The sequence below is a fragment of the Strix aluco genome, chromosome 3, assembly GCF_031877795.1.
Source record: "Strix aluco isolate bStrAlu1 chromosome 3, bStrAlu1.hap1, whole genome shotgun sequence".
Taxonomy (NCBI): Eukaryota; Metazoa; Chordata; class Aves; order Strigiformes; family Strigidae; genus Strix; species Strix aluco.
The window spans coordinates 47,621,771-47,634,554 of NC_133933.1; the positions used below are offsets into that span (position 1 = coordinate 47,621,771).

A 12,784-nucleotide genomic window follows, 5' to 3' on the forward strand; every position below is an offset into this window, starting at 1 on the left:
GGGAAGTTGTTATGATTTTTTTGCTCTTTAAACAATGTGATGGGCTTTTTAAGACTTCTACCTGCTTATGTGAAGACTTTGTTTCTCAGGTGGAGGGATTGGGATTACTAAGAACGATGACACCTGTGCTAAAACTGGCACAATTGACAGGACTTCTGTCTTTTGCAGAACTATTATGATAATACTCTAAGCTTTAAAATTCCTCCCAAAACTTTGTGGAACAGCCTTCATCCCATGCAACCTAAGAAAATTATCACTTTTCCTGCCAACACTATCTCCAAGCGCTTAGGAAAGCTTACATACAGATTGGGTATTTATTTTTTCTTATTACTTGCCTTTACATAGACTGGCAATCATATTTCAGGTAATTATCTTATGCTCCTGACAGCACTTTGATACATGTCTTTTATTAGACCAGTTGATGTATTTGAAAACAAAAAAAGAGACACTTTTTGGCAAATGATTTTTAGAAGCCTGGATTTAGAACTTCTGTAGAGTGAAGATTGCAGTTTCTTATTTGTATCTTAATATGCAGTTTGGTCACTTATTTTTCTGTTGTCTTTTTCAATTTCTTACTTTTTCCTGAATGTGTAGGTGTCTGGAACCTATGGCATCAGAAGAAGAAAATATGGAATATACAAAGCAGCTAATCCTCAGCTGCCTGCTAAGCATCTGTCAGAAATTGTCTTCCGATGGTAGCAAGATCCCAGCAGGTAAAAATTGCCAGACCCATTTCTTGGTACTTCTCTCACTAGTACAGCATTAAAACAATGGCCTCTAACTCTTTTTCTTTTCTGAGCCTACGCAGTATTCTTGAGGAGAGATAGATTCCTCTATAGGGTATACAAGTTTGCCTTATTAATTATTTTTTGTAGACCCCTTAGGTATGGTCTGCAAACTGAAACCAGTGCTTGAGTGCACTGTTTATTCCTACATGGTTGACCATTCAAGTGTTGATCAGTGAATATTTTTTTACTTGCAGATATCCTTGACAAAGAAAAATTCAATGTGGAAGTGATAGTTCAGTGCATCAGGGTATCTAAAACGCCTCAGACACATCACCATGCGCTGCTTCTCCTTGGTGCTGTTGCTGGCATGTTTCCTGTAAGTAGTACCTGAAATTTATGTGTCAGCTCTTTCTGTTCCAAATACTGGGAAGAGTGAAGAACATACAGAGCTGTTCTATGAAGAGAAACTTTCTGAAAGGAGCAAGAGGCAAAATTTTATAGGTTCCTTGCTCTTTTAGGACTTTCTATTCCATTTTATTTCAAAACGAATCTCTGTCTTGCTGCTTTGGTCACTAGTCATTTATGACTTGCAGTGAAGTACATTAGAAATGGAAGAAGCTTTCTAACAGCCTGCCTCAGCTTCCTGCTGTGGTCAGAGTTCTTGTGCATTGTTTCTTCTTTCCCCTTCTTTTTTATATAGAGAAAACATCTAGCCCAGTAGCACATATATTCTTACAAGTTCCTATCTCCTATCTTGTACAAAACTGAGAAATGTAGTTGATAAAATCAGGTTGATCTGATTTTTAATCGACCGAGAAACAGGCCTCCTCTTCTATGGATTGAAATTTGACTGTACACTCAGTCTTCTAAGTAAGATTCTTTCGCTTTGAAACCATAAAAGCAGCAAAATGTATCCAGATACGTTAAACTTCGTTTGCATCTTTCAGTACTTCCTCCACAAATTTGGAAAGATGGCGTTCTTTCCAAAAGGCAAAACTGGAATGTTTTTGACAAATTTGTGGAGGATTTGGCTTTATTTTTGGGATTGTTTTTCTTTGCTGCCATCACCTGCTATAGAACTGAGGTTTCATTCTACATTAATATTGGCTCTTACAAGATTTATAAGGTCAGAATACAAGGAAATATTTCGTATGAGTCTCAGCTCTCTTTTTAAATCTAAAACACTCCTTTAGTTCACTAAAACTGAATGAAAAATGTGGCCATAACTTCTTGCTCTAAGTTCTGGCAAAATCTGGGATGCTAACTTTTGAGCTGGGTGACACCTCTGATCCAATCCTCTTAATTACTCCGATTACAGTCTACTCCCCAAAAAGCCAGGAATTAAAATTAGCATGGTTGGTTTCCATTGTGTGATGGTAAATATTGCAGATGTTTTACAGATATAAAAAAGATGGGTGGGAAGGGTATGAAAATCACTGGAATCTGTGCCACATTCACATTTGTGCTTCTGCAAATCTCCCCATAGCTGATTTTGTGTGTCATACTACCATGGCACTGAGTTGACAAATACAAGTTATTTCATCAGACTCAACTCTCAATTTCCACTCTTTAATTACTTGCTTAGAGGTGTATCTTGGTTTCTAAGTAATATTCAGAACTCTTAACAATCACATAGTAAGTAGCTTTAAGGGACACTATACATTTAAAATCAGTTTAGCGGAGATTTTGGAAGATACTAATGATTCTCATTCTCTTTTATAGGAATCTAGTGACATTTGTGGGAAGGAGAAATGTCTTAAGGTATAATATGCAGAGCAGCACGGTTCAGAAAATAAACTAATCGTATCTTTCGTCTTTTCCAGGATAAGGTTCTCCATAACATCATGCCCATTTTTACTTTCATGGGAGCAAATGTCTTGCGTCTGGATGATACTTACACGTTCCAAGTAATTAATAAGACAGTGCAGATGGTTATTCCAGCTCTTATACAGGTAAATTTGTCTGCTTAATGGAAAGGAGTAGAAAAAAGTGAACAATATAAGTAGAGTAAATCATTTAGAATACAGTGGTAGAAAAAGTTGTAGCCTATTCTAGGATTATTTTTAGATAGATATTAAATTACATATAATAAATATATTAACAGACTCCTTGTCTGACCAACTCTGAGTTCATCAGACTACTTCTTTTTAATCTTATGAGCTTCTGCACTTTATAAATGGTTTAGCCAAAACAGTATCACAACTGTACCTAAACAGGACCTGAAACATACTTTAAGTTCAAGTTCTTCATCATAAAAATAGCAGGCAAGTTCAGTAGAGGAACCATTGGAAATAAGAAGGTGTTTATTAGTACTATAATAATATGGCATGGTCATATCTGTAGTAGACATGGTCTGAAGGAAGTGGAAAGGTAAAACATTTGACAAATGCTTCTATTCTTCCAGCTTGTGTGGGTTTTGTGTTTGTCTGGACATCTTAGATAAATAATTATAAACCAAAACAAAAATACAGCATTGTTTTTCAAAGGGGACATTTTTTCTGGAGTCAGATTTCACTTGCACCTAATGAATCTTCATTCTAGAGTCATTCATAGATTTAAACATAAAAAATGGCATATAAATTTTTTATGCAAAAATGAATTCTGAAAAAATTCTTCTTCTAACAGTGGGCTGGTGAGTTCCCAGTGTATTTTTTTAATGGTATGTATACACATTTTGCATCCTCTTGCATATCTGTTAGAGAAATCAGGTTGCTCTCTCTTTTATTTTTTTTTAATTTATTTTTTTATTTAAAACCTTTCATAGCAGCCATCACAAGTTTCTGTGACAATTTATTTATGGCACACACAATTATTACATGTGGGGAGAACCTAATGTTGTTTACCTGAGATCATGTAGCCTACTCATATTATTTTTACTAGGCCCTTGAATCCGAGACCCTAACTATCAGGCTTACAGGCAAAGTTTTCTGAAGGATGTGGCATTGCTTTCCCTTGAAAATGTTCTGCTTGTTTTAGCTGATGCCAAGTAACTTTTCGTTCTTTTGTTTCTTTTCTTTCTTCACACAGTTCATTTTCAGTGTTTAAGGAAGATGCTTCAAATAAAATAAGAAAAGAAAGAAAAGAAAGAAAACTTTATTTTGGAGCACTTAAATTTTCCTTGAGATTTTACTTTTGGTAATGCTGTTATCAGGCATGTAGTGCTTTCTCTCATTTTCTGAATTTACAAGAAAGAACTTGTAGCTGTCTGTGATAATCTGTTGGAACTGCCATACCTGTTTGTACATAGGCTGAAGACAGTGATTTGTCAGAGTCCTCGGGAAGCGTGGAAGAGGTGGTGATCAAGATCATTCGTGTGTTTGTGGATGCCTTGCCCCATGTGCCGGAGCACCGACGCCTGCCGATCCTGGCCCAGCTGATCACTACGGTGGGAGGAGACAAGTTCCTCTGGGTTCTCCTGGTGCTGCTGTTTGAGCAGTATGTGACCAAAACTGTGACTGCGACATCAAGCACTGACAAGGTTAGAAGACTAGAGGGGTCAACTTTTTCCTCAAGAGGCTGATCTCCCCTTTTCTGTTTATGGTCTTTCTTGCCTTTAAGAAGGGGCAACTCCTACGTTATGCTAAAATAAGTAGTGAGCTCTGAGCTTGTGCTGTAGCAGAACCTGATGGTGATGTTGACTATGACTTGTATTGCAGATACAATATTGTTTTGTCCTGCAGCCTGAACAGTAAGTCAGATCGTATTGTACAGCAATCCTTGACATGAAGAGCTGATAATCTAATTATGAAGTGCTTCAGTATTTTTTAAAGTTGTTTGGTTTGTTTTTTTTTTTCTTTAACTGTGTTTGTGAAACATGATACTGGTCTTCCTGTACAGACCAAGATAAAAACCCTATTATGTTTTCGTGTAAGCAGGCCCTTGGATTGGGTGAAAGCATAGCTTATGGGGAAGACTAAACAAGTTATTAAAGGAACATTGGTGAGAAGATACAGTCTCTGCTGTAGCAATTTAATCTCTTTCTGCTCCCTCCGGAACTATGTTCTCTGCAAGAGCTTGCTGCTATTACCTTTAGTGTTAATCCTGGCAGTATCGAGCTCACCATAGCATTTTCACAAACTCACTGAGGAGTTTTTGAGTCTTTTTATCATGAGTAGTAATACTTTTTTTAATTCTTGAATTTTTTTTTTTTTTTTTTTAATTTCTAAACCATAAACAGGATGCTGTTCTGGAAGCAGACACTGAATTTTGGATTTCCATCTGTTGCGAATTTAATGTACGTTCTCAGTTCCAGAGCATGATGAAAATAATCCAGTACTTGACAGAGCTGCCAGAGAACAAAGAAGGTAACCACTAAACAGAGCAAGCAAATGCATGTAAACCTTCCTATTGCAGTAGGACAAGGGGTACTGGTTTTAAACTAAGAGAGGGTAGACTTAGGCTAGATAGAAGGAAGAAATTTTTTACAGTAAGGGTGGCAAAACAGTAGAACAGGTAGCCCAGAGAGGTGGTAGATGCCCCATCCCAGGAAACACTCAAGGTCAGGCTGGACGGGGCTCTGAGCAACCTGGTCTAGTGGAAGATGTCCCTGCTTATTGATGACTTTTAAAGGTCTTTTCCAACCCAAACTATTCTATGATTCTATTACTCCTCTAGACAGAAGACTGAGGGATAAGAGATGCTATTACTTTTTTAATCCATTTAATTATAGATTAATTTGAGTGCTTAGAATCAAACAGTAGGCCTCATGTAGAAGGCACAGTAAATCATTTAGTTGAAATAAAAAGCTATTATTCATAGCAGACAAAATCACAGAGACTACCAGTCATTTCTGTTTGTTTTTTTTTTTTTTTTTAAGGTTTCATTTCTTTCTACTACAATGTAGTTGAAGCAATAATTAAATATGTTTTAATACTTGTCCAGTCTGTTATTTCAAAGAGCACTGGGGAAGGTGGGTGAGGGTTGTTTGTTTCTTTTTAAGTTAGGACTTGCCGTATTTGTTGTTTGAATACATTTTCTCAGCCAGAAAGGGCCAGGTAATGACACTGAAAGCAGTTTTCCCAAATATGTGATGCACAGTGTATGTGGTTCTGCCTCAGAAGTCTCTCATGTTTGTAGCCAGTGTACCATAGCTTTAGCACCAAGAAAAAGATTCTTCACGTAAAAGTGATAAGATAGAATGGCAGTGAAATGGCACTACTTCTTTTCAGGCTGTTGAAATGAAAAATTTATCTCCTGTGGTATTTCAAAGCATATTTTTTGGAACTTTGACATGATACTGGATACTGCAGAATGATTGTCCTTGGTAGGCATCTGACTGTAATTTTGCTTTGTTTCTGTAACCAGAAATCAAATGTCTTTTTCTCTTGGCTGCAAATTTGTTTTGTGAATGTTTTCAACAGATGATCCTGGGCCAAAAAAGTCAAGAACGTGCAAGACAAAGCTAAAAAATCAGGATGGGCAACTCTTTAATGTGGAGTCTCATTCAGACAAACAACTTCGGCACTTCAAATTCTTGTCAGTCTCCTTCATGTCACAGCTTTTATCCTCTCAGAGTTTTGTGAAAAAGGTAATAAAGGCAGATTGCTTTTACACTGATCACATTAAGTAATTGTGCCATACTGTAATAGATGAGGTTTGATTTGCTTTTTAGTATGGCTTTATATTCAAAGGGGATGAAAGAATGCACTCTCTAGTGTATCTTACTGGCATCTTTATTGACACAATTTTGAAACCTCTCAGTAATATGAATTAATTTTTAGTAGGCTTTTTCAGGTAGACGCTGTGTGATTGAATGAGTAACAAAGTGAAATTCTGGTCGAGTGGATTCCCACTGGCTTTATGGAGTCTGGAATTTTACTCACAGTCTGTGTAGCTCCAAGTTTGGTGTGGGATTTATACTATTAATACTGAAAAGACAAAATAAATGTTACAAATCATAGGCTACAGCTCTAGCTGGAAGTCGTTCCTAGTTTTTCAACTGAACATCATCCACCAGCATGTTTGCTGCTGTGACTACATTGCCTAAGATTCTCAGATTTTCTTCTAGAATGATGACTGAAGTGCAAATACGGGGAACCATGTTAGTGGACATTTCAAATTTGCATATACTAGGATATTAACTTAATGAGGGAATGTAAGTTTTACACTTAAGGTTTTCATTCTTCCTTTTTAAACCAGATAGTTGAATGTGAAGAAACAGAAGAGCTGCAGAAGTTGGAACAGAGGTATGCTTTAAATCTGCTCCACTCCTCCTATTTCTAGCTTTTACTGCAACCTGGGAATACTTTTTTAAGTGTAGTCCCATTAGAATATTTTTTTCCCCAAGGATACTTTTAATGTTGATCTTGGCAACAAGCAGTATTTATTATATACAAGTTATTTGGGTTTTGTTTTGTGGTTTTTTTCTTTTTTTTAATATAATGTGGAGTGGTTTATTTCTGAAAGATTGCTCTACCCAATATCCACTCTTTCTGTATTTCTGATAGTGCTTATTTACATACTTGGCCATTCTATTATGCTACTGATGATGGAGTGTCTAATAGAATTCCAGTTTTTTAGCAAACCATATCACTTCATTTGTAGGAAAAAAATCGTTATTCACAGGTGCCCCTGTATCAGTGTAAGAAAATTACCGGTAATCACAGATCAGCTGTAGTCACTGGGTTATAACAGCCAATGATGCAAAATTGAGGGTTTATTTTGTGGAGGCTTAAATTTTTATGTTTGTTCTAAGTGAAAAAGGGCATATGATTTATTTTAAATGCTGTGTACCTTAAATGCTCTTTTTTAAACATCTATATCTTCCTAGATTGTTTTTGTTTTGAAGTAGAGTTCTTAAGTATAACTATTGTTGTATGTAGATGTTAATTTAGAGATACCAGGTAGACTTCTGTAGTGTGCATGATTGTCCTTATTGCCATAGCTTTTTGTTAATATGTAGATGATCTGCTAGTCTCTCTCTTAGGTGTTTCATTTTCTTTTATTGTTGCTGTTTGTGAAATTTTCTGTTTTCCAGTAACACAGTCAACTTCTTCAGTGTCCTTGTTACTATAAGATGCTTCCTTTCCATCTAGGCTATTAGAAGAAGTTCTTCATTATATAAACACTGTGGCGTCTTCAGTGGAAGGAAACGTGGACAAGCCAACAGCCAAATTCTGGAGGGTTCTACTTAACAAGTCCTATGATATGCTGGATAAAGTATGTCTCATTAGCCCTCATGTTAGCAGTGGGACATTTCTGCTTTTGCTTATTAATATGATTATAACCTTTGTAGGATTACTTGTTGGATTAGTGCTGATCTTTATTGGATGGTCTGCAACCTGGTGCATCAATCTTTAAACTCATCTACCAACTTTAGTAATTACAGCTAACAGCTTAGACAAAACAACCAGAAAAAAAATCAGGAATGCTTATTTCCTCTAGTTAGTGTTCTACGGGCTGGAAGCAATCATTTCCCTATCTATCTGGTGGAGAAGAATGGCTTTTGGCAGCATTTCTCACTGTTAACTCATAAAATGATTTAACTAATGCTAATGGAACTGTTGTACACTTCTACATGGAATTTAAATGGAGGAAAAAATCCTTATGCTTTTCTTTCTAACCTTTCTCTGATCAGAAGTGTATTTATAGAATTTGGACTGGTTATCTTGTTGCATGCTGTGGAGCATACATACTTTCACAGCTCGGATTTTTTTTTTTTTTTGCCTGTGAAGCATATTGCAGTTTTCATGATGTACATGCACAGGGCACTACCAGAAGTGTTTTAGGGTAAGGAGGGATAGCTCACTGGTGTAGACAAGGAATTGCTGAGGAAGCCTCGGAGCTAGTGGATGATGGCTGGTTAGCAGCCAGTGAACATACGTAAGTACTGTGACAGGAACCTGCTTTGTTCTTTTGCTTGCCTCAGATCCAGCATTGCTAGCCTGTCCTCTTGTCTTTGGTCCTGAAACCCACACGGGAAGTTGAAGAGAGTTTGCCTGTCTTATTTGGAGGCTACTCTTGTCACAGTGCATGGAAGAGCGTTTATGGTATTGTTTTGTTTGTGTTTTCTTGTAGGTCAATGCCTTATTGCCAACAGAAACCTTCATCCCTGTCATTAGAGGACTAATGACGAATCAGCTGCCATCTGTGAGACGTAAGGCAATGGACCTTTTGAACAACAAGGTGCAGCAGCGCACAAAGTGGCAGAAGAGCCAGGTGAGATGAAGTGGTTAAACTCAGTTCCTTTAGCAGAAGTACCTGAAGAGAGATTAGTGTGGAGCTGGTTTGCTCTAAAGTCAAGTACCAGTGCCAAGTCTGGCAGGCAGCTCTTGAGTAGTGAGACATAGGCTACCTGCCCACAGATACTTTGCACGTTCTGAGTTTCTAACTGTCTAATGTGTGTGTTCTCTTGTCCTCTTAGATCCTGCAGCTCTTGGAGCTAGTTCCTGAGCTCATTGCTATTGTGCAGTGTAAAAGGAAGGAGGAAGAGGAGGAGCAAGCCATCAACAGGCAGACTGCTTTGTTCAGCCTCAAGCTACTCTGTAAAGGTTTTGGCACAGAAAATCCGGTGCCATTTGTACCTGTTCTGAAAACTGCCATTGATCTCATCTCTTCAGAGAAGGAGGAAAAGAATGTGATGGGAAGTGCTTTGCTCTGTATAGCTGAGGTCACCTGTACAGTGAAAGCCCAAGCAATACCACAGCTTCCAAGGTACTGTTGGTTCTTTTGAACAGAACCAACTGCAGCAGGAATTAGTTACACTAAAATGCATTACTGAAGGCATGCTGATGAAGGCCAGGTAGCAGTCTGCTTGTGTGTGGTTTGTGTAGCAAAGAATAAAGGTATTCGTAGCACTTGAACGTACTTCCTGGTCATAGAACTAAGAAGCTAGTGGGGAAATTGTAAAGAGTTTTATAATCAGTAGAGTTCCTTATGGAGTCTGCTACTGTGAACAGAGAGGCAATCTTTATGGCTTTAGAGAAGTCAGACCATATTTTGTATTTTTACTGTAGAACAGATGGCACTTAAAAACATGAGAACTGGTGCTGCATGTTACATTATTCTCCCTATTCAAGAATTCAAGATCTAACTTGTCACTTTTAAGACTATTTTATCTCATTACAGATATATAAGTTTCTTACTAAATCTTCTAAAGATGGGGCTTTGAGCAACCTGATCTAGCGAAAAATGTCCCTGCCTATGGCAGGGGGGTTGGACTAGATCTTTAAAGATCCTTTCTGACCCAAACAATTCTATGATTCTGTGATTTTAAACATGATATACTTCATTAGCTTTGAAAAATCAAATACAGCAGAAGAGCCCAGAATACTGAGTTTTCTCAAATACACGTGTGAAAATTGTCCCTGCAGACTTAACTGATGGATTTATGTGACTGGAAACGTGCCTCCCAGTGGTCAGTGGTTTCACCTTTCTCTGTTTATGCTTGGTTATTCACAGGCTGATGCCGGCACTGCTGAAGACTTTAAAAAATAAGAAGGAGCTGGTCTCCAATGAGATTTACTTGCTGAGTGCCGTCACTGCTCTACTGAAGGTCGCAGAAACATTACCACACTTTCTTAGTCCTTATCTTTTGGACTGCTTGCTGCAGGTGAGCCATCGGACTCTTACAGATACGTAAAGAGGAGCAGGATCTGCCCATTTACTAGAAGCAGCTAGAGATTACTTTCTTCTCTCTGAAACTTGACGTAGGAGTGTGTGCCAGCTAGGTGGAAGGTAATAATGTATTACTCTTCTACTCACCTTCTTATGCAGATAACTAAGATACAGAACACAACAGCGTCTCCTACACTTCCCTCTAATAAGGCTGTAGTTTGTCTCTTTGGAAAGGGAGATGAATCCTGAAGGATCATTCTGTAATATCCATGCTCTCAACAACTGTGTATCTTACAGCTCTAGTTAGGGTGATTATGACCCTCTGCCACTGACATGCACACTTTTTCAGTGTTTGTCTTCTGAAGACAGTGAAGCTCTGTGCACAGACATCTTAAAGTGCTCCAAGTGGTGAACAGAAAAATTCCCGTCTGACACTTGCAACAGACAACTACTGTAAAGTAAGTTCTTGAGCTGTTTTAAGTATGCCTGACTTTTGTCGGATTTCCTGACAGGTTCTCCGCTTGGAAAAGATTATGGTCGAGTTTGGTCCTTCTTCCCAGATAAGCTTACGCATAACATCACTGAAAACTATCCTAGCTACAAGGCTTGCTTCTCGAATACTCTTGCCTGCGGTTACAAAGTGTTACAGTGAAGTGGCAAATACCCGGAAGGTAAGGATTTTTTCTTTTGCATTGTAATTAAAAAGAAAGAAAGAAAAAAAACCCAAGGAGTGCAGAATTTGGTTCAACTGTCCCAGCTGTGTCCCCTCCCAACCTCTTGCCCACCATCAGCCTACTCGCTGGGACAGCAGAGAGACAAAGGAAGTCTTAACACACTGCAAGCATTGTTCAGCCATAGCAAGAACACCGGTGTGTTATCAGTGTTGTTTTGGTCACATATCAAAAACATGGCACCATATGGGCTGCTATGAGGAAAATTTACTCCATCACAGCCAAACCTAGCATAGTCTTTATATTCTCTCTTCTTTTATACTGCAGTGGTGATGCAGGAAAGTTAGACCTGGGAGAAATGAAGCATGTCCTCAGCATGTTAGATGATGAATGCTTGAGAGCATTCATAAAGGCCTTGACTGGCCTTTTTTATGTTCTGCTTGGAACATGAATTGAGTCATAATTTTCATCTGGGCTTTGTTCCTGTCTCATACGTGCAAACCTTTCAGACTTAACTGGTATTTCCAGTATTGGAGAGGGGAGACCAAAATCTTTTCAGGAATCCTACTAACTTAAGCCCACCAAAAGTACAGGAAAAAGTTTATTTTATCAGCAGTATTTTAAAGAGTGAATGTATGAAATACACATATCCAATTCTCTTGTTACGTTTCTCGGTTACTGTCAGTATTCCAGTTGCCTTTGCATTGCTTTGTTTTTGTTTCGGCAGAACTGCCTGGGTCCCCTTATGGACATTTTGAAGGAGCACATTGTTGGTATGGAGAAGGAGCACCTCATCTCCCATCAGGCTGAGCTGACGGCATTTTTCATGAAAGCCCTGAACTTCCGAACAGAGCATGCCCAGGTGGCTTGTTTAGGGGGATGAACCTCTACATGCTAATTCTGTCAGTTGTTTTAAAAAAATATTAGTAGTTTCCATTGCGTATGTGCTCTGAAATTCTGGGTGTCAAATATTCTATTCTGGAATTGTTCTTGGGCTAGAAAACAACGTGGTTAGGTATTTAGTCTGAAACAGACAAAACTAAACATGCTTTGAAAGGTCAAATTCTTACATTTCAAACCTGGAATTATGTTTTCTATTTCTTCAAGGATGATTTAGAGGAAGTTGGTAAAACAGAGGCTTGTATTATTAATTGTCTAATAAGTATGGTCATGAAACTTTCCGAGGCTTCTTTCAGACCCCTCTTCTTCAAGGTAAGAAGTTTAAATATAATTCATCTGCATTAACATATTCATATTTTCCAGTGCACAGACACAGGAAAGAGCTAATCTGCCTTTCACTTTCAGCTCTTTGATTGGTCCAAAACAGAGTCTAGCCTAAAAGACAGATTGCTGACATTCCACCGAATAGCTGACTGCATTGCAGACAAGCTCAAGGGTCTCTTTACCCTGTTTGCTGGTCATCTAGTGAAGCCATTTGCTGAGACACTGAATCAGGTCAACATTTCTAAGACTGGTAAGTTTTCAGTTACTGACTAGAGAGAGGCATTGGCCAGCTAACTCCAATTGCTGCAAGAGGTTAATTATAATTGATGAAAGTTTAGTCTTACAGGATTTACTTCACAGCATATACCTCTCATTTCTTCTTTCTCTCATAAATAAGGCATCTTGCTTATTCTGATGGAACCAAATGACATTTTTTTTATCCATGGGCTCTGGGCTGTTAGTACAAATTTGAGACCACATGAAAATTTCCAGTGTCAGTCCCAGTGAGTTCCAGGAGAATGAAATTGTGTGGAAAGAAGGGTGACTTGTTTCTGCTCAGTTTTTTTTCTTTTTTTTTTTTTTTTTATTCATTGACATCATGCTACC

The 12,784-nt window shown here is 38.1% G+C and overlaps 1 protein-coding gene across 2 annotated transcripts in view; it reads left to right on the plus strand.

The window, feature by feature from the left end:
* HEATR1 (HEAT repeat containing 1) overlaps positions 1-12,784 on the plus strand; it is a 39,452-nt gene that overhangs the window by 24,137 nt on the left and 2,531 nt on the right. For both annotated transcript variants that reach the window (XM_074818405.1, XM_074818404.1), the window contains exons 27-41: positions 595-713; positions 983-1,104; positions 2,552-2,680; positions 3,976-4,206; positions 4,906-5,032; positions 6,089-6,255; positions 6,867-6,913; positions 7,763-7,886; positions 8,745-8,885; positions 9,091-9,380; positions 10,128-10,278; positions 10,796-10,954; positions 11,682-11,816; positions 12,062-12,166; positions 12,260-12,428. In XM_074818405.1, coding sequence (XP_074674506.1) covers positions 595-713; positions 983-1,104; positions 2,552-2,680; positions 3,976-4,206; positions 4,906-5,032; positions 6,089-6,255; positions 6,867-6,913; positions 7,763-7,886; positions 8,745-8,885; positions 9,091-9,380; positions 10,128-10,278; positions 10,796-10,954; positions 11,682-11,816; positions 12,062-12,166; positions 12,260-12,428 — 2,216 coding nt within the window. The remainder of the gene's footprint in view (positions 1-594; positions 714-982; positions 1,105-2,551; positions 2,681-3,975; positions 4,207-4,905; positions 5,033-6,088; positions 6,256-6,866; positions 6,914-7,762; positions 7,887-8,744; positions 8,886-9,090; positions 9,381-10,127; positions 10,279-10,795; positions 10,955-11,681; positions 11,817-12,061; positions 12,167-12,259; positions 12,429-12,784) is intronic.